A 25,925-nucleotide genomic window follows, 5' to 3' on the forward strand; every position below is an offset into this window, starting at 1 on the left:
TAGATGTGTGGGTATGAAAAATGACAGCCACATTAAAAAGACGTGTACCTGTTTCGTGTTCAGCAGCTGTGATGTGTGAAGGCTATTGCACTTCACAGAGTGTTTAGCATGAAGGGATCTTCAGTCCTGATGTGTTACCAGCTTTCTCTGTTCAGAGCTTTTCTCACCTCTGCTTGCCTGAGGAGGTGCTAGTCGCATGTATGAATTATCCATGCTGAAAACCATAAAACCTGGGGCCGTTGCCATTCCCTGGATTAGGCAGCGCAGCTGGTGTCTTCAGGTCTTCATCAACGTTTATGTAATCCTGGTCGACACAAGGTTTTCTAAGTTGTGCAACATGTTCTGACTTCTTGCCGAATGTGTAAAACCAGAGAGGATTGGGACATTGGCTGCCTCTGTTAGGGGAGCAAAGAAGCAATACTGCCTAACCATTCTGTATCTTTCACATCCTGTTCAAATAGCAGTGTTGTTCACTAAACAGTTTTCTGTCAGGGAGGATCTAAGAAGATACTACCTTCCCTGCCTATGCTTTTCTTTTTAATATTTACCGGTAAAAGTTGTGGAATTTCACACTAGCCAGCTACATGGTTTTACTGTAAACATTCTTGGCTGATGCCAGGCAAGAGGATTTCAGGTGGGTAGGCAAAGAGATGTCAGCAAGACAAAAGAAAAGAAGAAGAGGTGGGTCATTTACCATTGCGAAGAGCCTCCATATTGAACCTGTTGGTGTGAGGTACGCTGCTGCGTCACCATTATGGCTCTGTGACACCTCCAGGCTCAGACAATGAGTAAACTACTTTCAGATATTATTGGACCAGAACTCTCATCAGCCCCAGCCAGCATAATGGGAGTTAAGAACCAACAGGGACCGCCTCTTTCCATATGAACCTACTCAAACCCTGGCAACATGAGAATGGGCCTTCTCTGCAGTGGCCCCCTGTCTGTTGAATGCTCTCCCCAGGAAACTTCTCCTGGTGCCTTCATTATACACCTTTAGGCGCCAGGTGAAAATCTTCCTTTTTAACCAGGCCTTTGGTTGATTTGATTGACATCCTATGCCCTTTTAAGATGTGTTTTTTTTGGGGGGGGGGGGGTATTTTGTTGTTTTTTATTTGATTATGTATTTTGTGGTTTTATATTTTGATTTTATTCTGTGAACTGGCCTGAGTCCTCCGGGTATAGGCCGGTATACAAATAATAATAATAATAATAATAATAATAATAATAATAATAATATCTGTTAGGCACCACATTGGCTACCTCATGGGTGCTGAATACCAGCCATTGGATGCAGGGCAACAATGGGAGATCTGGTGGTGACTGACCCGAAGTAAGACCTTGAGGTCATCGTGGATAACTCGAAGATGTTGACCCAGCATGCAGCAGCAGCTTTAAAAAGTCATATTCCATGTTAAGGCTTATTAAGAAAGGGATTGAAAATAAAACTGCCAATATCAGAGTTTCATTATATAACTAATCTATGGTGAGGTGACATTTGGTACGGTTCTGGCTGCCTCACCTCAAGAAGGCTATTGTAGAGCAGGAAAAGGGCAACCATAATGTTCAATGGGCAGGAGCAACTCTCCTATGAGGAAATACAGCAGCATTTCAGGTTTTTTAGTTAAGAGGTGAGTAAGACGACTTGGTAGAGGTGTATAAAATTATGCATGAAGTGGGGAAAGTGGATAGAAAAAAAGTGTTTCTCTTCCATAATACTAGAAAGCAAGGTGAATCTGTGAAACATGCACACTGTAACTTTAAAGCACTTCCAAAAATATATTCTTTCCTTCAAATAATACCCTCACAGAGCTACTGTTCCCACCAACTCTTAAACTACAGTGCCCAGAATTCACCTGAAGGGGGGGAAAAGTGGACTTTGAATGTGATTTCAAGGTGTAGTGTGTGTACATTCGGTGAATGTTGGTCAACTCAAGACAGACAAAGGAGAGGACATCTTCGCACAGTGCATAGTTAAACGATGGAATTTGTTTCCACAATATGCAGTGATGGCTTTAAAAGAGGTTTAGATAAATTCGTGGAAGATCAGGCCATGGCTACTAGCCATGATGACTGTGCTGTTAGAGGCAGTATGCCTCATTACTGTTTTTTGGAGGACTCACCAGTGGGGAGAACGGAAATCCTGTTTGTGGGCTTCACATGGGCATCTGACTGTCCACGGTGAGGACAGGATGTTGGGCTGGATGGGTCATTGGCCTGATCCAGCAGAGTTCTTCTTATGTTGGATGGTAGCTGCGCACTCAGTTCTGTAAAGGCAAGACTTCTACTGATGTGCTCCTTTAAGCTTAAAATGCTAGCAGGAAAAGGCCAGCCTAACCTTATCAACCCATCTCTTGTTTTTGCTTTGAGATGATGGCTGCATTACAGCTCATTTTTCTGCACAATGCTAGTTGGTGAAGAAATGCCCACACAGCAGTTCCCAAATTGCTTACCATGCTGGAGTCCACTTGTCTTTATTTGGATTTCAAGGAGGCTCCTAAAAATGGCTGGACTCAAGCTTGCATCTGGAAAGCGGATTTTGATGATCGTTGCGGCATGCGATTGGCAACATCCTTTTTGCAAGTTTAAAACCAAATACCTTTTCTAATGATAACACATTCAGTTGCAGAATCTGAAGGACGGTCAGCGTACATTTTTGGCCTGGTTACTGCTGACAACTTACATCTCGCCTACTTAGTTATTAGTAATTTTTCTTTTCCCAAGGTCTTGTCTTCTGACAAAGAAGGAGACAGATGTGGGAATTTTAAAAAGAACAGTGAAGCTGTGAAAATGTGCTGATAGATAAAAGGGTAAAACTTGCAAGTGTTTGCATCTTTGGTCACTGAAGCATTCATGTATGGAAGAGAGGTTTTTGTTGGAAATGTTTTCATTTCTGGATTGATGGCCCCAGAAAATTTAAGAGAGAGGGCATAAATGAAGTTCTAGGATCCTTGGGACCTGGGACATGGGTGGTGCTGTGGTCTAAACTACTGACTGAGCCTCTTGGGCTTGCCAATCAGAAGGTTGGCAGTTCAAATGCCTGCGACGGGGTGAGCTCCTGTTGCTCGGTCCCAGCTCCTGCTAACCTAGCAGTTCGAAAGCATACCAGTGCAAGTAGATAAATAAGTACCGCTCCGGCAGGAAGGTAAACGGCATTTCCGTGCGCTGCTCTGGTTTCGCCAGAAGCAGCTTAGTCATGCTGGCCACATGACCCGGAAAAACTGTCTGTGGACAAATGTCGGCTCCCTCGGTCTGTAAAGCAAGATGAGCGCCGCAACCCCAGAGTCATCTGCGACTGGACTTAACTGTCAGGGGTCCTTTACCTTTACCTTTTTAGGATTCATGGGAGTTAGCCCTGGGGCCTGTTTTCAGTGGAACATATGACTAGTAAGAATATGGCAGTCTCTGAGCTTATAAAATGTTCTTTTCCTTAGAGGGTTCAAATCCCACTCAGCTGGCAGTGGGGAGATCAGGTTCTCACAAGCCTACAGTCCTCATGTTTTTGTACTCAATATCATTTTTTTTAATGCTCTCTAGAAGACTTGTAGCAGAAAAAAGCTTCTTTTCAGCAGTTCCCCCCCCTATAATTATAGAGGTTAAAATGTTGATGCCACATATGAATTAATGTCTTTTGAATGCTTCTAAAGTCTCTTCCAGCCCTTTTTTTATTCCCTCAATAAGGTGTGTTGAAATAATTTCAGTCCTGTCTGTTTACATCAATTGAAATTTCACCCCACCCCCACCCCAGTCCCATTTCTGATCTATATTTATCTCCACAAACAAATGTTTTACTGTGGTTTCTTTTTTTCAAAAAAAAAAAAGGGTGTGTTTTCTGCCAATGCACTCCAGCCATTGGTATGATTCCTCTCTTTGTTTCGTTAGGCTGGGCTTTTGTTGTAAGACCTGCATTTGGGTTTCCTGTCAAATGAAAAGTGACCAGGACGCATACGGGCTGGAGAAGGATTTGGAGATTATCGCATACTCTCTGTATCACTCAAGGAAAAAAATAATTAAAGATGGTAAATCCCAAAGCCTAATGGCTGCAGATGCTAAACCCCCTGCTTAATCCTATATCTAGGTTGCATTTGACTGGCCTCCTTAATCGGTCATTTCTTCACATGATCACATCAGTAGGTATATGACATTAGCTAGTAAGCAATAAAGGCAGCATATATTCAGGGCTGCATACACATTGGACCCAAAGAACAACTAAATTCTTTCATCCAAATTTTGCAATCCAAATAAATTTATTAAACTTTAAGATGTCGCGGGACTCTTCGTTATTTTTATTGTAGCAGATGAACCTGACTAATACATCATCATCATCATCATCATTACTATTATTACTATCCTCCTCCTCCTCCTCCCAGTGGCAGACCTTGGGATCTCAAATTTCAGTAGCACCCTGTGTGATGCCAAAAATTGTCCACCTTCTCATGCTCTATTCTAAATTAAAGTTCCAGTCTACTGTTGTTCCCCTGAGGCTTTGTTCCCAGTATTACAGAAGCGGTCACACTCCTCAAAATCCACCTCTGCTCCTCTTCCACCCTTTACCCTAAGTTCACAGGGTGGAGAAACATAATAAGACAGTATTACGATCAATTAAAACAGTTAATCAGAATAATGGGGTGGCTCCTAACATCTTTATATATCTCAGGTGTCAAGGGCAAGGGTAAAGATTCACATCATATGCCAATGCAAATGTAGATGGATTTATTTTGCTCAACTTATTCTGCTTCCGTTCTTTGGATTTAGGATTTTATGAGCAAGGACTGAAATAATGAGAAAGGGCAAATGAACGGAGAGCAGAGAGCAGACAGTTTACACAGTAATAAAGGACACTGGAGCCTATAACTCTTGAGAGTCCTTGATCATTACACGTCTGCTTGCTGCAGGTCCCTGTTTCAATACGTGCTGCCCAGATGTTTCAAACTTTCATGCATTACTCCACACAAAGCTACATTTTGCACCAGCAGGCAGTGGGGGGGGGGGGCTGTGCTGCTTACCTGATTTCCTAATGCTGGGGTTACTGCTACAGGTAGTTACTGGCAGTGAAAGGGTGAGGTGGCAGAGAGATTGGTTCCACCACAGCCCCTGCACCATACCAACCTGCTCCTCCTCCTTGCCCCTTTCCCTTCTTGTTAACCAGCAGTGAATCTGGTGTTGGGAAGGCAGGTAGGCGGTTTAGCCCACCCTCCCTTCCAACCATTAGCGATAGAGATCCAGAGTGGTGGTGGTGCTGGGCAAAATGAGAGAGACTTGGGTTCAAATTCTGCTCTGCCATTAACCCTCCTCCTCCACATTTCCCGAATTTAAAGTTCAGTCCTTCATATTTCCACATCACTGTGATTTTTTTAAAATCAAGTTTTTTAAAAAAAGGTTCTCGCAAGACTGTGTCAGCATTTTAGTGTACATTTCTCCCACTACACACATTTTTCTATGCAATTTAAACGAGCACGTTTTTGCAAGCACTTTCTTCTAGTAGAATGCATTTTTGGTACATTTTTTCACGAATATGTGCATTTTTGTGCGCAGTATTTGCTTTGAAAACTGCGTCGCAAAAATTCGGAGAACTGTGAATTTCAAAGGATATCTGCCGCCCCATCCCTAACTGCAGTCTTATCTTCATTTAGGGAGCTTTAGCACGGAAGCGCACTTGTCAAAAGACGCTTCTTAATGCTCTGTTTTCTCAAGTTTTCAGTTGCGTCTCCCCCCTCGCTGGCATGAATTGTAAGTCATAAAATAAAGCTGGCTCTATTCAATAGAGAAAGACAGCTCAGGACAGCCTCTTACTATGTATAGAGAGTACAGAGTAGCCCATGTGGCCTCAGATGCTGCTTCCCATTGGTTGGCTGTACTATCCATCACATGGTTCCTGAGACTACTGGCTCAGCTTTCGTTGCTACACATGAACAGATGTGCTCGGTCTGGAGGGACCGATTCATTTCTCAATGGAAAGCAACACCACCTTTAGGCTTTTAGTTCTCTTTTTCTGTGTAGGATTCTCAGCCTCTGTGGACCAAATATTTGGAAGGATGGAGAGGAGGTAAGTCGTTTTGTGAATATTTGTAAATAGCACGGGTGTAGCTGAATTAATGTTGTTTGTGCATGGGAGACCGTAAACATACCTTGTATTTTACATTTACAAGGTGGTTGGTTTCCTCCCCCCCCACCCAAAAAAAACCACATATTTTTTTTAAAAATGCGAAATTAATGCAAAAGCAAATTGTTTCAGCTTTTAAAGATTCTGTAAGCTGGTTCCGTAAAAGCAGGCTTATGAACTTCAGTGGGACTCCTCTTGAGAAACTGTGTTGTCAGTTGCACATTAACGGGATCCTCTTTCATGTGATTTTATAGCTGAAGCTTGAAGATGAGAGATGAGTCTCTTTTTGCATTTCTCTCTGCTTTTGTGACTTCACCTTCCTTCTGAAGTGTTAGTAGCAGAGATATAAATAAAACAGCGTAGGTGTAAAACATGCTTGCAGAACACATTGTCGATGGCCTTTTTTAAATGAAAAACAAACAAAAGGAAGCTTATTGTATGAATGTAGATGCAGTTTGAGCTTTATACAAAGAAGAAGAATCAGCCTAATCTAAGCACTCCTGTTTTCATCGCTGTGAACCTGTAACACACTGTTTCATTTGTGCAGTATAAATGGATCTCAGACATTTCAGCAGGTGTTGGGAGTCGACTTGAGGGAGGCAACAAAGAGAAATAATCATAAAGGGGGAAATAGCTAAACTGAATTCTAAGTATTTTGTCTTGCAGCCACTAATACACTTAACACATACAGGTCAGAAAACACTGATGAGGATCACACAACTACTGATGAAATCTGTGCATTTAGGGTAACAGGGGCATGTGGTGATTTGCTTAAGCTTGTATTAAGAGATCTGTGGCTCAGTTAACTGATGAATTAAAATGTACTGTAACATTTAAGTTGTTTGCTCTGATGATGGTAGATTCCCAATTAAGGAGTGTTGCACGTCACGGAGTAGGTGATGTAACTTTCAAAGAACTGATTTTTTTTAAAAAAAACTTTTACAGGGTCAGTTCACAAGTTGGCTCCAGATGTCTGATTTTATGTTGATGAAAGCATGGTCATATGCTTGGTTTAACAGGCATGCAACATAATTTTGAGGTGGTGGTGATTTTTAAACCTGACATGTTCATTCCTCAACCATTAACTAGTAAGTAGGAGGTACTTAACTAGCAGTTTTACTTGATACTATTTTAAAGTTTGCATTATCTTTCAATGTATGTTAAATTTCTGCAAAAAGCAAAGATAAAGGAGTTAGGAAAGCAAGTTAAACCTTGCAGGAGCTGAGCTCATAAGCAAGACAAAGTTCCTTGTAAGAGTAAAGGGCCTTTTTCAATTAAGTGTCTGTTGAAATTATTTATTTTATTTCAAACCATTTATATACCTCTTGATTGTATACAAAACAAAACATTGAAAGTGGTTTAGAGTTATCAAATCAGAACTTCATAAATGGATGCGTGTCAGTGATGGTCTCCTGAATATATTGTATCTACTGTGTTGTGCCTATCAACTTTCAAGAAAAATATTTGTGGAAAATATATCTATATACTGTATGTCTTGAATGTGATCTGCACTGTTTGGAAAGCAGGGTTCTCTTTGACTCTGGAGTTTGCCAAAGGGTGTGATTCTTGATTTAGTGCCAAAGTCACTGGGGAAACTTACACCTGGAAATAAAAAGCAGGAGGTCCTTCAGGGAAGAGGCTGAAATTATTGCTGTTGTATAAGAATATACAACAGCATGCATATAAAACACGTATTCTTATATATCTCATTGTCTGCACTACTAAGGTTGCTTCAGATGAAAAATGTTTGCACGTTGTGAGTGTAGAGAATTGGCTTGCCTGAATTCCATCTGTCCTGCATGAGTCCAAATAGACAAACAGAATTATCATAGAAACATAGAATTGTAGAGTTGGAAGCGACCATGAGGGTAATCTATTCCAATGTGCAGATAGATTACCACAACTACACAGCCTTCTGCTTGCTGCTGATTGGATATGCATGAGCATTGGGATGCACATCCCCGTGGGAACATGGGACTTGGTATAAAGCAGGTTCCTTCCTATTTCCCCATATAACCTATTACTGTCTACTTTGACTGGCAGTGGCTCTCCAGGGTCTCAGATCTTTCACATCACCTGCTGTTTGATCCTTTTAAACTGGACGTGCCTGGAAGTGCCTGGGAACTGAACCTGGCGTGATTTGCACACCACGCTTATATTCTACCATCTTAATTGTGATATTCACTTAAACGCAATTGTACTGAGCCCAGTAAGGTTTTTAAAAACACATAATTCAAAATAAAAATAAAATAACCTACTGTTATATTAAACAACATACAAGTCCTTATCATGCCCTTTTTTGCAATATCATAGCCCTGGATCATCTGTGATTCAGTCATATTAATTAACAAGTTCGTTGCTAACAAACTCTATCCTCTTGCATGACCTTTTTTCCAATAAGCAAACCAGATTTTTGTTATCTTGTTGATGGATAATGCCATCTGATAAGTAGGCACTTATACTCTTTTATACATATAATCTTACGTAATTGGGCATTACTTAGTGATTAGCTGTTCCAGTGCCATTCATTAGAGCTAAGCCAATTTCAGTTCTGCTAGTGACAGATCTGGAATAGATGAAATAACCAGCGCACAGGTATTAAATGATATAATGGGCCTAGTATTGCTATGTTTACATCCAGGTTGCATTTTGCTTGAAGGCCCAAATTATATAACACATGGATCATGGGCTGTGTGCAGATTACTAGTTCTGCGAAACAACTGAATTGACTTTCCCTACTGTGGCATCAACTCTGATCAAATGTCAGAAATGTTATAACTGTACAAAGGTCATGAAGAAGGGGAATAGCCTCACTGAGTGGGGAGCCAGTAGCAACTGCTGCTTCTAGCTTCATACAAGTCAGTGGAGAGATGAAATTAAGTAGATGGGATCCTGGTTTGTCTTTTCAGGGTTCAGTTTGAAATACAATGAAAATGTCAGAAAACAATTTGACCAGAGACAATATAGAACACTCACAATATCTGAAGAAGTGTGCATGCACACGAAAGCTCATACCAAGAACAAACTCAGTTGGTCTCTAAGGTGCTACTGGAAAGAATTTTCTATTTTGTTTCGACTCACAATATAGACACAGATGCCACAGGCAATGGCAATCTATGAAAGGATATAATTGATATATAGGCTAGGTATGTATATATTTTATTTGTGTCCCTACCCATCTCATATCTCCAGCTCTGACCTGAATGGGGAAGGTGAGAAATGTCGGTTTTACATTGCCTGTAGCTCCAACTCTAAGGCCATCTTGCTTGCCAGGGTCTGGCTCCCTTCTCACCATGGCAAGGAGGGCAAATTGCTGTGCTCAATGTTAGGGAACTTTGTTTCAGAGCCAAACTTGGGCTGTGCATGCACTATACCTTTCCAGCACATTTGAAGCACATGCCTTCCCTCAAAGAATTCTGGACACTGTAGTTGACCCCTCACAGAGTTCCAATTCCCAGCAAGTTGCAACCCTTAAACTACAGTGCCCAGAATTCTTTGTGGGAGGAAAATGTGCTTTTATGTGCTACATGGAGTTACCGGTACATGTAACTTTACCCCCCAACAAATGGCTCTTAAAAATAAAATGAGAAAATGAAAAGCAGCCCAGGGAGATGGCAGTCAGGAGTGGTTGGAAGGGCAGGGGGTTGCCATCTCTGTTTCATCTTAAAATTACTCAACCCCAGTTGCTTTTCTACCTATACCTATATGTTTTACACTGCAATGGAAAAGCAGTTTGAGAAGATGATTTTGACAAGAAAAACAGTGGTCAGGATAACATTAAGCGCCTCTTCTCCACCTGTTCTTCCTTTGTTCTTAATTATAGCCTCCAGTGTGTGCTTAATTAATTAAAACAGAAAAAAAATGTGCCTGGAAAAGTTACTTTAAACGTCACATAACATGTATTGTATCCCTTAGATGTGTTGTTATGGGAAATCTACAGAACACACAGAATGAATCCTAGGCCGTGTTAACGCATTGCAAGACATTCACACAAGCCCATGGAACTATGCCAGCATGCAAAGAGTGTGTCACGGTTTCCTAGATACAACGGCGACGAGGACAGTCTGCAAATCGCAAGGAAGCAAATAACCATCCTAGGCAGAGGCCTCTTTGTGACAAACACCACCTGCTTCCCTAGAGGAGTGGGAAGCTCGCTGTTTGTATCTGTCAGTCTGTGGCATTCTGCAGAGGCTCACAGATTACTCTTGCCACCAGGTTTCTAGCAGAGTTATGCATATTTCATTGGGGAGTGCACATTTAGCACTTTGTGGATGTTTTCCTGCTGAGAGTAGAATCTTGTTACTTTGGCGTGAAACACGGTTTCATTTTCTGGTGGTTTTCTGGGAGGCAGAAGGCAACCTCCCATAAGTGTCAGATTCTAAACCAGCATCTCATAGCAACTGCTCAGGGACACGCCATACGCCTCGCTGGGCGTCTAAACAAGCATATCCACCTTCTTGCTGTGAATTGATGTTTCACACCAATTAGGCTCCTTCTGAGACGAACTTTTCAAATGTGACATAAACCTTCGTTTCGTTCCAAACATCACACGAAGGGCCTTCACAGCAGCTGTGCTAGAAGTGCAATTCTCCAGGTGCTCCTCTAAACCATATGGCCTGGCTATGTCCTCTTATCTCACATTTCTAGACAGATGCAATTAATCATATTAATTTTGCCCCTGGCACATTTTGCAGCTTTCTTTATCTCTCCTGTTATGTGTTATCTGTCTAAAACATGGGCACTCACTAACTACCAAGAAGTGTTGATGTGAAGGGTATTGGTGAATTAAAAAAAAAAAAATCAGCAGGACTACAGAATATTGTCAGATCCCTCAGGCTTTTGTCATCTTCTATTTTTATGACATTAATATTAAATCAAAAGGGCACAAGAAGAGCCACCTGCACATGTCCAATTGCCCATTTAGTCCAGCATCCTGTTTTCACACTGGCCAACCAGATGCCTCTTCTGGGAAACACTCAGATAGGACGTAAGCACCTACGAGGTGACATCTAGGGAGTCTTGGGGGGGCAAGGCCCCCCAATATCTTCAGGGACGGACCGGACCCCCCCTTCCACGGCAATCCTCAAAAGGATGTGCCAGGGCGAAGAGGCTTTGCCTCTGCCACATCCTTTTGAGGATCTCTGGGCAGGGGCATAGGAAGGGGGGTGCGGCCCGAAACGGCAGCATGGGGCTTGTCTCCACCAGGTGGACTCCGTGGGCAGCTCTCCCTGCCCCCGTGGGCAGCTTGCCCCTCCCCTGCCACTCCAGGTGCTGGAGCAGCTAGCTACGCCCTGTCGCTGGAGTGCCTTCCCAGAGGTTCTTAGGCCTATTGTTCTGAAAGCAAATGATGGATATTCCAGTAGTTAGGATGTACCAAGGAGACAGTGTTAGAAACTGAGATATGAAAGCTAGGAGCTAAATGGCACCATAAACCTAGGTTATGGATGCAACAACGGTAAGTCTAGGCGCACTTTTTTAATAACAGGAATACAAAGCTGAAAATGAATGAACTGCAGCTAAAACATTATGTTCATTTTTCACATGGTCTAGTCTTTCCCCTGCCTACCCCCCTAATATTCTTAAGAGGGTCTCTTCTCTAGTTTTCAGAGAATAGCTGGGAGTGGGGAGGCAGTTTTCCACTCTATAGTTTTTATCTGAAATCTTAGGCGCAGTACTGGGCCCAGAGCTCAGAAACTACTCACGCTAATGAAATTCCCAGTTGGAAAAAGGAGCCTAGAACAGTGGGGTTTTCTGAACACTGCAAGGAGAGAGTGGATCATAGTGAGTGTCTGCAAGAAGGCATCCCAAGGTGCAAGAAAATGGACCTACTAGCTATAGCCACAGAATGGACAACATGGTGGCTAGTTAAGGCTGTGTTTTCCGTGGCCTTTGAGATTTCATTTGCATTTAATAAATGCATTGTTTTTCAGGTTATCTTGCAGCTCTGCTTTAGCTAAACACTGATCTCCCCCAGCACAAGTACCGGTATGGTCCAGAAGTTGAGAGAATAGTGCTGATTTACTGTTTTGTGTGTCTGCTTTGTTGCAGTTTCTTTGCATTCTCTGACCAAGACTTGCTACAAAGAAATGGTAAGGTTTTCAACTTCCTTTTGAATGAAGTGGCACCAGTGTTCTTGGTCACTGTATACAATTTATGATTTTTTTAAAAATGTATGGAAGCTTTTTGTCCATATGAGAACCTGGCCAAGGATTTAGGACGTTGTGTGGCTTTAGTTCTCTGACAAGAGTCTTTCCTTTGCATAAAACGGGCATTCTCAGTGGTGGTGCCCTGGCTATGGTCTGCTCTGACACCTAAATTATGTTCCAAAACCCAAACTTAGGAAAAAAAAAATCCAACCTCCCCCCCCCCTCCTGCCAAAGTTTCTTTCTTTGATGTATATCAAAACGCAAATTGCTTTGCCTTTGCTGGGTTTTTTGTGTGCTTACGGTTTTAAATATATATATACCGGTATATACTGTATATATAAATTTTTATGCCGGCCTGTTTCTAAGCTGATTCTGAGTTTTTATGACACCCTTTTTGATATTATTTTATTGATTTTACTGTATTGGTTGACTTTTGGAAATCACCCAGTGAACTTTAATTGATGGACAGTCTAGAAATAGGATATACAAACAAACAAACAAGATGACTAAAGCCTCCCATTCAGTACTGACCACACTGGAACACTGTGTTCTTACTGCATTGTAAATATACCCTTTCCTCTTCCTGTGGGTGGGACCAGGTATGTCTAGAAGTACAGGTAGCTAAGCAAAGGGTGCGCAGTGCTATAGCCTGAGAATGACAGGGAAGATTGAACAGGAGGGAGAGCATCTCAAGATGTTTATGAGCACCTGCTTGCTTGGCTGCACCTTGGAGAAAGTCCCAGAATCATTAAAAGGCCCAGTTTTGATTAGCTGTTCTTTCTCAAGAAAGAAGAGGTACATACATGTACTTCCTATTCTACCCAAAATTCAGTTTGTGGCATATTATGAAAAGGGTAGTCATAATAAAAAAATGATGGGTGGTATTCAGCTAACTTTTACTCGGAGTAGATATGTTCGCCATGTTCATTATTTTCAATGGGTCTGAATAAAACTTATATGAATACAACTCTGTAGTGTTAGAATTAAATTTTAATGAGAGAATTGTAGAATAGGAAGTGGTATTCTTTTTTTTTTCATTAAGTAATGTATGTTGTTGAAAGGTGTCCCAGCCTATAGACAACAAATATTTTTATTTCTTCTTCTTCAGGCCGACGATATGATGGCAGTGTGAAGCCAAAACTTAATTTACAACAAATAGCATTTGCACAGGTATGGAGGTACCAGGAAACTGGATTGTAAGTTCTTCCATGATGCACATAACCATACTTTTCTTCTGAATTCTATAGGGTAGCTGTTAAGCTGGTCTGATTTTTTTTTTCAGTGGAATATGTAGTTTGTGTATTGGAAAGCTGTTATCTTTTTCAACCATGGAGCAAAAAATCAAAATAAAAAATCAAGGTTTCGGATATATTTTGAAAAGTGTTTGGCATCTTGTAAGTTCTGTTTGATTAGACCAACTTTTACTCTGGTACAGTTTCCATTGACTGCAAAGGCAATGCTGTATAATCAAGAGACATTAAGATCTTAGTTGCAAATATTGGGGCAGAATGCATAATTTTGGTGCAGCCTCTGAGTTTGTAATCTTGGTGTGGACTTTGCTTGGATAACACATTGCTTACTTCCTAAAAATGCAAGGTACCTGTTTCAGTGACCCTACAAAAAAAATTATACTAATTCTCAGAACCAGTTTTGTATTTCCTCAAAACTTACAAGTCTGCAAATATCTGAGCTACGTACTTGAACAATTAGGGGGTGTTCACATGTTATCTTGCACCTGTGCACAAGTTGTTTGTACCTGTGTTCGGCTGCTCCTGAAAAAGAATCTACCGTGATTCATTTCCTTATGTCAGTTTTCTGCCCTCGAAGTCATTAATGCCATGTTTTCTCTGTTACTCACTGCTGACCTAAGATTTGATATCTTGTCTTCCAAGTTCCCACAAAACCACTGATAGCTTTTAGGCCTCAGTTTGAGAATCTATTCCCTAAGTGGACAAGCAAATAGTTTTGTTTGGATCTAGACAAGAAAGATAAGCAGATTTTCTTTTCACACCACCACACTTCCACAAAAATGTAATTACAATTGCTTGCTTACTTTCTACATTTCTATTTTCTACATTTGTTGAACTCCTAATCTGACTTTTACCATGGCACAATGAGTTTCACAGAAGTATTTTTAATGAACTAAGAGATATTCTTGCATAATGGTGAGTAGGGGAAAAACTCATGTCCTTCATATCACATAAATTGTCCACTTTAGCTGATCTGCAGTTGGAATGTCATCTGGAAAAGCAGGGAATAGTTAATCTGGTGCCTTCCAGATGTTATGGACTACAACTTCCATCAGCTGCAGCCAGTATGGCCAGCAGCCAGGGATGATGGGAGTAGTAGTCCCATCTTTGGAGCTCCACATTGGCTGTCCCTGAATTGTTAATGTGTGTCAGGTATGCTTTGCTATGCTCATATTAGGAGCTCACCTGAGGATTATTATTTTAGCATTTCTGTTGCACAGTACTAACAACGTATATCCCATTTTATCCATGCAGAATCCTGGAAGCCAGTTTTTAAAACTGTCTGGTGAGCTTTTATGCCTCAGCCAGGATTTGAACTTTTGTGTTTCAAACCTACCCACCTACAAGTCTCTGCTTTACACTGAGCCTTGCATTGGGAGTAGGGAAACTAAATTACTGCTTTTCAGCATACTCCACAAACCCTTTATGGTGAAATGCTTTATGCTGAAATAACGGGGACTGCATTTGGCTTAAAGATTCAAAGATAATTTGCATGCTGCTATTGGTATTATTGTTACATTGCAAAGGCAGACCTGCTAACTCTGAACTCTTCCTTGATTATATGCAGATTGTGAATTACAATGGAAGCAGCAAAGAGAGTTCAGAGAGAGAGTCTGTCATCCACACTCACTACAGCCCTGTCAACATCACAGTCAATGGAAGCCATTGTATTCTTTTTTGGGCTAGAAGGATCATGATTAGGTTTCAGAATCACACACAGCTGGACCTAACAGACAAGACATTTGGTGTTCATGCCACCGTGGATGTTGCAGATTCAAACTGCAGTGAAGAAAATGCAATGTAAGACCTACTGTGTTCATGAGTTGCTCATGCCTGGTGTACAATTGAAGCAAATTTAGAAACATCCACATACCGGTAGTATTGTCTTTGTATCGGTACAGCCTGTGATGCTACGTGGCTGAGCAGTTTCGATGGCTTGAAATGTTCACCAACATCCCTATTGCTCAGGCTATAAAGTTAATACAGGTATTTGCAGTCCAGCTTCTGTGAGAAAGGTAAACCTGCCAGTTCATCTGAGATGAACACTTCACACAGGGCCAAGAGACAGAAAGAAATAGGTTTGTTGTGCATGCTGGGTGGACTGGGGAAAGCATCCAAGATGTAGGTGAGAGGAAGATCTGAGAGCCATGAGCCAAGATATCTGAAGGAAGGATGCACAGCTAGGCAGTGGATTGAAAAACTGGAACCTGAGGGAAGGGTAGGTGAGGAAATGTTGGTTTGGGGAAACAGGGAAACTGAAGCAAGAAGAGGCTAATTATACTACAGATTCCAGAGTTCCCTGGGAATAGGGATCAATTTTCAAACCACTCTGGGAATTGTAGCTCTGTGAGGGGAATAGGGATCTCCTAACAATTCTCAGCAGCTTTAACAAACTACCACTCCCATAATTACTTGAGGGAGAAGGCCATGACTGTTGAAAGTGTTATCGTAGTGCTTTAAATGTATGTGTATTGTGGCCTAAGAAAGAGCATGATTCCCAGCTCCCTTAGTAAGGTGGTGGTGCAATCCTTCCAAATCCTTCATTGGATTTGGAAGATCTCAATAAATTTAGGCTAGTCACAGTTCTCTTCCGGGACGAGCTTCTTCAGCTGATGGCCATTGACCAGAATCTCTCAGTTTGAACACACCTGGTTCCTTGGCCATCCTCCAAGTGTCTCCTTTGCAGGAGTATGGAAGGTTGCCACAAGAGAGAGAGGAACAGACTTGCAACATACATTGATATTTGGTTGTTAATTTATAGCCTCTATGGTTTGCTGGTTTTGTTAATGGCTGTTTAAATTGTGATTATGTGGATGGTTGGAAGTTTTAAATAGGTTCAATTTATTTATGATCACTTTGAGCCTGTGGGTTTATGGAATTGCCTCAGTTTTTATATTTTACTGTCCTGCGCAAACCCCCAGGGCTGTATGTTACGAGATGAACCCCCCCCCCAGCAAGTTAGCTTGAGGGAAGTGTTGCCAACCTTGTCCCTGTGGGTGCCATAGCACCGGCAAAAGGGTTCTTTGCTGTCTCCACGCACCATAATCCTCAGATTTTCAGCTTTCATGCTTTTTTTTTTTTGCATTTGTAGAACCTGATAAATGAGGCAAAACATACAGGCTCAATTCTCATTATTAGCCTGCTTCACCTTTTCAGTGTTTAACTTTGCACCCCCCTCACCCCTCCACAAAACGAGGGAAAATCCTCACCCCCCAAAATATTATAAATTTGTAGGTAAAAGGCAGAGAGATGCATTGGGGACAGAGAGGGAGAGGTATGTGTGGCCTGTGTGTGAGAGGAGAGGGGGGGAAGGGGCATGTTATGCTGCTGTCTGTGAGAGGGAGTCAGCAGTGTTTGTGTGAGGGAGGTATGACTATATGGTCTGTGTGTATGGGAGAGGGAGAGATGCACGGGGGGGGGGGGAGAGCTGTGTACATATGAGGCGTGTGAGTGTTGAGTGTGAGAGAGCTGCCTGTGTCTCTGTATGTGTGCTGGGAGTGTGTGCATGTATGTGAGGCAGTGACTGCAGTGTCACCCCCTTGCATGTTTCTCCTGGTACTAGTAGGGAATGTTCCCTGTTGTGACTAGAAAGCAGCAGCATCACAGTGCGTGCTTGTGAGGGATCAGTATTGTGTGACCTCCACAATCAGGACCAGCAAGGAATCTCTCTAATTTTGTGTTATGTCATGCCCCCATGTCAGTCATGTTGTGTTATTCCAGGCGCCCAAATCCGGCACTAGGGCCTACAGCACTTCCTCAAAACTCAAAATGTGCCCACTGGTCCAAAATGGTTGGCAATCTCTGGCTTGAATAATACAGTTTAGCTACTGTACATTTCTTCTTTCTTCTTTTTCACATTTATGGATCTAAGCTGACATTGTTCTTTTTTGTCATAGGCTTTCACTTAATTTTGGTGACATTGACAATTTGAAGGGATTTGTCATCAGGTATGTCTTCAAACATGAATTCATTTTTTTCCCCTGGATCAGGAAACATCTTATATTAAAGCCTGTTTGAACTGTTTGCTTATCACTAAGCAAACTGGAGGCTTTAATGCCTTTTAGATAGTCCTATAATGGAGGAAAATGCTGTCATAAAACACTACCTTAAAATACAATTCCATTCATTTCTGTAGGAGAGTTAACCATGTGTCTAACTCTTTCTCGTTGACGTGAATGCGGCTTAGAAGTATTTAACTTTGACTGGCAATGTGCTTGGTGTTGATAGCCCCAAATGTGAATTTTATGAGTAGCAAAATTCTGTCCTCAATTGACTGGCAATGCAAAGAGGTTTTTGCCTGACCCCACAATTGGGTATTTCCCCTTGGTAAAAAGCAATGGAAGGAAACAGCGAGATCTGTTGCATCTATGACTCTGTTTCTTTTATTTCTCTGATTCCTCCTCTCCCAGATTCATGCTGACCAACAGTTATTACAAGCTGTCCATTCAAAACTGGTTTACCTTACATAGAATCCAACTCATTTACAACCATTCTGTACAAGCAACGTTCAATGCGACACAAATACATGCACCAGCGAGCTACTCCTATCACTGTGAACATGTTAGCAACTTGCAGAGGTATGATGCGCTCCTGACGCCCAGCTCCACAAATGATGCAGCCAAGCTCTGGGAAGTCACTTTTATTGACTTTCAGGTAATATGAGGAAAAACCAAAGCAAGTACATGTGGTCAACCTGTGGTCCCCCAGGTGTTAATGGACTACAACTCCCATATTCCCTGACCATTGGCCATGCTGGCTGGGGCTGATGGGAGCTGGAGTCCAACGGTGTTTGACGGACTCAAGTTCCTGCCCCTGATGTGCATGGTGGCAGCAAGAAAGCTTAATGATCTACTGAAAGCAGATTACAGGGATTTCAAGGTATAAGTGAAAAAGTAGGGTTTGAACAGGAAAGAATGTAGTTTCACCTTCGTTATATGGCATGCAGTACAATTGTAAGCATATTTACTCAGAAGTAATTCTCATTATGTTGATATATATATATATATATATATATATATATATATATATATATACACCCACACACACCCACACACACCCACACACACACCAGTATATATATTTATATGTTGTAAAGCATTTTTATCCCCCAATCAAAAGGATTACAAATGCCAATGATAAGAAGAGTCCCTGCCTTCAAGTTTAGAATCTTAAATACATGGCACAAAAGGAAAAAGGGTTAGGAGGGAGGAGAAAAACAAAAATTCAGGAACTTTTTCTTAGTTATGTTCAATGGGACTCTCTAGGAAATGTGTTTAGGACTGTAACCATAATATTGTTTAGGGTTGATTCATTTGTCTATGGGATAATTTTGGAGCAGCTTGCAAGACAGGGTTCAGGTGTCGCCGGACTACAGTTCCCATTGTACATGACCCGATCATTGGCTATGCTGGTTGGGGATGATGGTTGAAGTGCAACAACATCAGGAGGGCCACAGTCTTACTACCCGTGTTGAATAGACGTTTGTTGATGACTCCGCTTGGGCTTCATGTGCAAAGCAATAATACTTTCTATGACGTTTGGAAAATCTTCATGCAGGACTATGCTCTGCATCCCCAAATATCTGCCCGTCAACTTCGTGGGGGAACATAAGAAGAGCCTGCTGGATCAGGCCAGAGGCCCATTTAGTTCAGCATCACAGTGCCCAAGCAGATGCCTTTGGGAAGCCCAAATGCAGGACACAACAGCCCTCTCCCCACTTGTGATTCCCTGGAAATGAGAAGTGATCCAGAAACCACATAAATCTGAGTGCCTATATTTAACCTGACTTACAGAATAATCCTAAGCATTTTAACTGAGTAGCAGTGAGGCCTACTATGTTTAACAGGGCTTAGGAAGTATGTCTAGAATCACATCCCATGGATAGCTAAACACAGTGCATTTGTCACTGAAAATGACAGCTTCACATTTATCTTTCACTCCTTTTAATGCAATATTTAGGTGGGAAAATACATGTCGTGGCACCACCATTTCTCTCTCTCTCTCCCCCCATGTGGGATGGGAGGAAGCAATAGCATGTTGCTATTTCTGGTGACAAATGCACATTTAATAAAATGTCTAGTTTGAGCCTTCCTCTCATTGCCTTGTTTTATGTGGATATACCGGTAGATCCCTGATTGCTCTGCCTTCCACAGTTCAGTGACAAGATCACTCTTGGGTCAGTTGCTGAGGTCAGCTAAGGAGAGGATATAATGGCTGCTACTGACTCTTATCTCCTTATGAGGCTCAGAGGAAAGGGCGAGAGGGCAAGGCTAACTGCTCACTCCAAAAGAGACAATTTAGCCACCAAGGAATCTCCCCTTGTGTCTCCCCTTCTTGTGGGATGTGGAACGAGCCAGCCTCCTTCCTTTGAAGTTGCAGTTGAAATGTGTAGCTGAGATTCTCAACAGCCTCAAGTTCTGTCCTGAGGCTTTTACTCATCTGCATGGTGGGTGCTGGAGTCTAGACATCTATCATCTGTTTTTGATCACAGAACACTGTGGGGGAGTTTACCTTCTGGAAAAAAGGTCAGGTGGCAGCTTCTGTGTCAGGATAGTCATATCCTCAGGTGATTCCCTATCTGGTATTCCCATGGTTTTGATTTTAAATATATAACTCAACATTTTTACATGAGAATATTTAAAATCTTAAACTGATTAGGCTTTTGGGGAGAGAGTCTTTTTTCCTTGCTTATTTTTACATGTTACTGAAAAAATGTACTTGTGCTGCTGATACACGTAGTAATCCAGTATAATATATGCAACACGTTGGTGTCACACAATAATCTCCAAGTCACTTATACATTCTTTATCATATATTAGTCATCAAAGTTCTGAGAAGAATATATAAAGTCTTATACAAAAGCCACAAGGACTTATAACCTGACAAATCTGAAAACAGACTGTTGATATCTAATTACAATGTGTGTTTTTTTCAAATGTTTGATACCATCTAAATATCTAATTCTAGTATGTCTTCCAGATGTTAAACTCGGTCTTTAGATTTCCTTTGAATAAATTTCTTCCTGGAGAGAATTTTTACTTAGAAACTGGCTGCTGGGCTCCTGATTCTTCTGTGTTTGATGGAAGAGCAGTCTACACACCTTGGGTTGTTGTGCTCATGTCCTGCTCGCAGACTTTCCATTGGCATCTGGCTGGCCAGTGTGAGAACAGGATGCTGGATTAGATAGGTCATTGGCCTGATCCAGCAAACTCTTCTTATGCACAGGCCCATTACCCAGTGTCTACTGTAGGTGAACTGACATGACGCCCCTCAGATAAATACAGAATCATCTCTACCTCTGGAATGGGTTTTTCTAGAGTTCCTGCCTTTCTCTTTCTCAGCATGTATAGCATACACACTCACTTCAATCCAGGTATAGTGGGAGTTTCTGCTGTTTTGACTCCTCCAATCCTAACTTGGTTTGATAAAATTAACCTCCTGGTTCTGTGGCTCACTGGGCTATTTTCATGTATAGTTTGGGGATCAGCGGAAGAGTCATGAGCAATGTAGATTGGGAAGGGGACATTATTGAGCCCCTGTAATAACTTGGATGAATGATTCAAGATATTTCATAGCACTTCTGGACAAGAGCAGCAGGATCTGTGGCACAGAGTCATGTGTTGCAATGCTCCCTTGGCTCAGCAGATTGGAGAAGGGCCTATGTATGTTTTGTAGAGGACACTGTTATATAAACTCAGATCTGGACTTGACTTGTGGTGCTCATTTTGAAAAGGTTGGCAACCACTACAGTATTCAGAGATTCTTTCTGGTAGACAAGGGGGTAGGACAGGTGACAAGTCACAGGGAGATAAGGATAGAACTCCAAAAATGCTGTACATGGAACAATAAGTGCTGCTTAATTGCAATTCTAAAGGCCCTTAAAATAACTGTAGATGGGTGAGCATCCCATCCCTAGTGGGGAGAAAGACCTATTTCCCCCAAAGTTCCAAACATATTAATAACTTGCAGCCCCCATGTGATCTCGCCAATTCTCTTACTTGGTAGTTATTGTTGTGGCATCTTGTGTGCAACTGTTGTCTCTCTCCTTTCGTCCTGGACTGCTCCAGAGGTAGAGAAGGAGGCATCTGAGCCCTAGCTCTGTTTTCCATAGGCAGGGCAACCTGGGCGGAATTGCATTGCTCTCCTGCCTTGCCAACACTGTGTGCCACTTCTGGTTGTTGAGAGGAGAAGGGGGAAAGCAGCAGGGAACTCGGCATGATGCAGGTGCATCAGCAGAACACACCTGATGCTCTCTGTGCCCTGCTTGCACCGTGCTGAGCTCCCCACTGCCATGCCTCCTCCCACTCACCGTAACCAAAACATTGACAGGACCCCTACCTGTGGAGTCCTGTCAGCCACACCTGGTAGGGGCCTTGGGAAATGTGGTTTCCCCAGGGCACTAAACAAACATCAGGTGGGAGGTATTCTTCCACAGCTCAGGTTAAAATCAGAGCTGAGTAAGAACGTCAAAGAAGGATGTTGCATTCTGAGAGTTATAGCCTGAGCCTGAGATATATGGACTTCTGCATCACCCGCAGCATCAGCACAAGCAAATTCTGCAAACCTTTATGTCTATATCTGTATAAACAGGTCTACCTCAACAAATCAGTTGATTATGGGTTGCCTTGGTAGCAGACAACAATGAAATAGTACATTTTAAAGCCAGGTTTACACTGAATTACAACAATTGATGTTCAAGAATCTTGATTGCGTGTCAAGGCCCTCAAGCCAGCCCCCCAGAAGAACTTATTCATACAGACACAGATTTTGGCTTAAGGTTAATGGGCAAAAATTAGGCCACAACTTTATTGATTACAGCATACGTGAGCGGTATTGGCTTAGGCATTGCCAATAAACTGTAACTGACTCCTGCCCACCTTGTAGGGAGTCAGGAAGGGTATACCACCAAAAAGGGAGCCACATCGGGGGAACCCACCTGCAGCTCTCCTCGGTGTTCCCAGAGGCCTGGCATGGCCCTGGCCCCTCAAGCGGACTTGATCCAGGCCCCAGATTCCTTTAACGGAATACCCTTGAACATGGAGAGGCAGGCGATGGCCGACCTCCCCTCCCCCCCCACATCAATAAACCAATGCCTAACCGCCTAACCTTACAAAGTTGTGACGATTGCTAAGAGGTAGGCGAAAACCAAGTGGCCTGTGCCAATTTGCCAAATGGAAAAATTCCTACCCATCCCAAGACAGGCGGCCAACCAAAGTCCAAAGCAAGGCCAGGAGGCACCTAAAACAAAAGGAAGGGTGGGCGGGTGTTCAGCAGCATGAAGCAGGTGCTCAGCCCACATCACACTGCCGCTTTTATACAATCACCCCACTCAATTGCAATTAGCCAAAAGAGGCCTGGGGTGATCGTGGTGCCACTCTGGGGTAAAGGGCATCACTCCCCCCACGCCAGAGCCAGTGTGGTGTAGTGGTTAAGAGCAGTGGACTCGTAATCTGGTGAACCGGGTTCGCTTCCCCACTCCTCCACATGCAGCTGCTGGGTGACCTTGGACTAGTCACACTTTTTTGAAGTCTCTCAGCCCCACTCACCTCACAGAGTGTTTGTTGTGGGGGAGGAAGGGAAAGGAGAATGTTAGCCGCTTTGAGACTCCTTCGGGTAGTGATAAAGCGGGGTATCAAATCCAAACTCTTCTTCTCTTCTTCTTCTTCTTCTTCTTCTTCTTCTTCGCCCACCTGCAACCAGGACCATCCTTTAAGATGATCCAATTTAGCAATGGGGAGAAAATAATGACATGCCTTTAGCCTGGAGAGAGAGGAATTTTTAATCCACACCATTTTATTCTTTCAACAGATTCAAGGATTCAACATTGAAGACGGGCAGTTTGCTTATGCCAAAGACTGTGCATCTATGTTCCCGCCAGCAATTCTGATGGGCCTGGTGATGTCTCTGATTTTGCTTCTAGTTCTGGCCTATGCTCTCCACATGCTGATACACTTGAAATCCCTTGACAGGCATTATGAATGCAAAGCTTCTCCTGCTTACTTCCCACAGATGAAAGATATTGATACGGTAGATGAAAAAGAACCCCTGAGAAACAATGGGATTGAAGTATATGAACTTAGAAGTCAACAGTACTCAAAAATCTATATTTAGCAGTTGTTGTTTTTTTGTTTTCCATGGTTAGGCAGCATACTATTCCTGAGGAACTTTTGCATCATGTGGACTCATGTTAGAATTTTGAGCATCTCAACTTTGATTTAAAACAAGATTTCTAGTCCACATGGTTGTAAAGGGGGAAAAACGTGGAAGTGCTACAACAGTGTGTGTCCTAATTTCTCAGAAATTCAGAAGCAAATCAAAATAACACCAATTTACATTGTGTTTCCAATAGCGTAAGTAAAGAGCATGGTTTTAGAAGTGACAGTCTCATGGTCAGGAACATTTTAGACCCTTCATATTTAGTGTATGGAATCTAGATGCCCAGAACACTCGGCTAACAAAATGGGAACTTATGACACTTCAAAAACTGCCAAGACTTCCACCCCAAATGAGAGGAAAACATCCCAGCCGAAGGTGCATAGCAAAAATTGAAGCTTGATCAAGCTTCTTCAGAAACTAGCAAGCGAAGACTCTGCTCTTTTTTTTCTTTTTCTTTTTGCCATGACATGGGAAGACTGAACTACAGTTTTGCATGAAGCGAAATGACCTGCCCTACTTAGAGGCTGATGAACAGAGATTCTCTGGTGCTGAAATGGCACCAATCTTTGGGCAGAAGGAAACAGCTGCACTTGATCTAATGCAGACATCCCTAACTTGGAGGCCCTCCAAATGTTTTGGACTACATTTCCCATCATTCCCAGCAATGGTCAAGTAGTTACTTGTAGTCCAAAACGGTGGGAGGGAATCAGCTTGGGGAAGGTTTATCTTAAGTGCCCCAGTGAGCACTTTCTGCAACATACATATGACTCCAATTTCGATGTAACAGAACATGTTAATTGCTGATCAGCTGCCAAATGATGCGTACCTATTATTGTACCTGTTTGCATTATAGAAAAGTGATATTTCTGCTAATCAGCAAATGATGTGCTGCTTCTAAAGATGTTATGCAAATTGTGTCAGTTACATCTCAGTGTTATGCAGATTTGCCGTGGATCTCTTTATCTTGTGATGCTTTTCCAAGGGTGCCCTCAGCACTGAGCAAATTTCTCACTTCTGTTGTATCTCAATTAAGTTATCAGCACTTTCTTTTTTGATGTTCCATTCTAATACTTAGCTAAATGTTTTTTACTACATGACTTCTCTGATAAATGATCAAAGGATATCAGACTGTTGGCATTAATTTAAAAAAAGGTGTCATTGAGAACAAGGTAAAAGAAAGATGTCAGCGGGAAGGAAGAAATTAATGTAACGAAGATTAGCTCTGATACTGTAAAAGTAAAGCCCTTGTCTTCGCCACTCATTTACAAACCTTTGCAAATCGCATTTCATAATGAAGGCTTTGAAAACACTGAATAAACACCCCTTCAAAAGCAATAGGCCTCTTAGCAACAGTATAGAGTCCACTGATGGAAAGACTTCCTTAACATGTAGAAACTAGTTCAGTACTAATTTGTTAAATTAACCAGTTTTAGGTCAATCTTGCTTTGAGGTCGAGCACAATCTGGATTTCTACGATATAGTACTTGGGTTCCCTTGGGTTATGCAAGGAGCTTCCATCCTACCTTTAATGCCATTGGGCTCCAAGAGGCACTTTAGGTGCATTCAAGTGGGATTTTAAAGTAACTCTCCCCACACTGCTAGAACAGAAGATCCTAGCATTACATCAACTACAAAGCTGCACCTTTAAGTCAGGGGTGTTCTGGATCCTTATCTACCCCCCCCCCCATAAGCTAAGTTTGACAGGTGGGTGGAGCCAGCTACCTGCCAATCATATGACATCACCATGATTTCAGGTAAACTATTTTTGCCCATGCTGGTGAACAGCGTATCGGTGGTGCCTGCCAAATCCCTTTGGCCCCACCTTCTTTTTCTTGTCCCATACCTGACATCATATATAGATCTACGGATACAAGGCAGAGCCCATAGATCATAAAATCAAAAACTTGGAAGGGACCTTGAGGATCATCTAGTCCAATCCCCTGCAATGCAGGAATATGCAGGTGACCCTTAGGGAATCAAACCTGCAACCTTGCCATTATCAGCATCACACTCTAACCAACTGAGCAGTTCAGGCCAAATGGGGAAGCCTGACAGGCCCAACTATTTATACAGGCTGGAGCTTCCCCACCACTGCTTTGAGTGTGGACCTTTTCCTTCACATGTATTGCCAATGTGGGAGGCCTGAGCCAGACCAGGACCCTACCTACCATGGGGGATAAGGAGCTTTATAGCTTTATGCTTGTAATATGCATTGGGAACTCCCATTTGCTGATTTTTTTTCTCGTGCAAATTGCCCGTGAAGGGAGCCTGAGA

At 42.3% G+C, this 25,925-nt stretch overlaps 1 protein-coding gene across 2 annotated transcripts; it reads left to right on the forward strand.

Annotated features, from left to right (window-relative positions):
* Positions 1–5,867: 5,867 nt before the first annotated feature.
* On the forward strand, positions 5,868–24,774 carry ATP6AP1L (ATPase H+ transporting accessory protein 1 like). Of its 2 annotated transcripts, XM_033164364.1 has the most exons (7): positions 5,868–6,043; positions 12,149–12,189; positions 13,355–13,416; positions 15,064–15,296; positions 17,393–17,443; positions 17,906–18,149; positions 23,304–24,774. In XM_033164364.1, exons 1-7 carry the CDS (start codon positions 5,949–5,951, stop codon positions 23,604–23,606), a joined length of 1,029 nt encoding a protein of 342 aa, XP_033020255.1. In that variant the 5' UTR covers positions 5,868–5,948; the 3' UTR covers positions 23,607–24,774. The 2 variants fall into 2 exon arrangements, with proteins under 2 accessions (XP_033020255.1, XP_033020256.1); XM_033164365.1 differs by lacking the exon at positions 5,868–6,043 and having other exon boundaries at positions 12,172–12,189; positions 13,355–13,442.
* Positions 24,775–25,925: the final 1,151 nt, after the last annotated feature.

Source organism: Lacerta agilis, chromosome 11 (assembly GCF_009819535.1).
Source record: "Lacerta agilis isolate rLacAgi1 chromosome 11, rLacAgi1.pri, whole genome shotgun sequence".
NCBI classification, from domain to species: Eukaryota; Metazoa; Chordata; class Lepidosauria; order Squamata; family Lacertidae; genus Lacerta; species Lacerta agilis.

What these genes read in the sequence shown, in the direction of transcription:
- ATP6AP1L (XM_033164364.1), top strand. Translation starts at nt 5,949, where the DNA reads ATGGAAAGCAACACCACCTTTAGGCTTTTAGTTCTCTTTTTCTGTGTA. An exon ending in AGACTTGCTACAAAGAAATG is followed by an intron (nt 12,190 to 13,354) that starts GTAAGGTTTTCA and finishes CTTCTTCTTCAG; the next exon opens with GCCGACGATATGATGGCAGT. An exon ending in TTGAAGGGATTTGTCATCAG is followed by an intron (nt 17,444 to 17,905) that starts GTATGTCTTCAA and finishes CTCCTCTCCCAG; the next exon opens with ATTCATGCTGACCAACAGTT.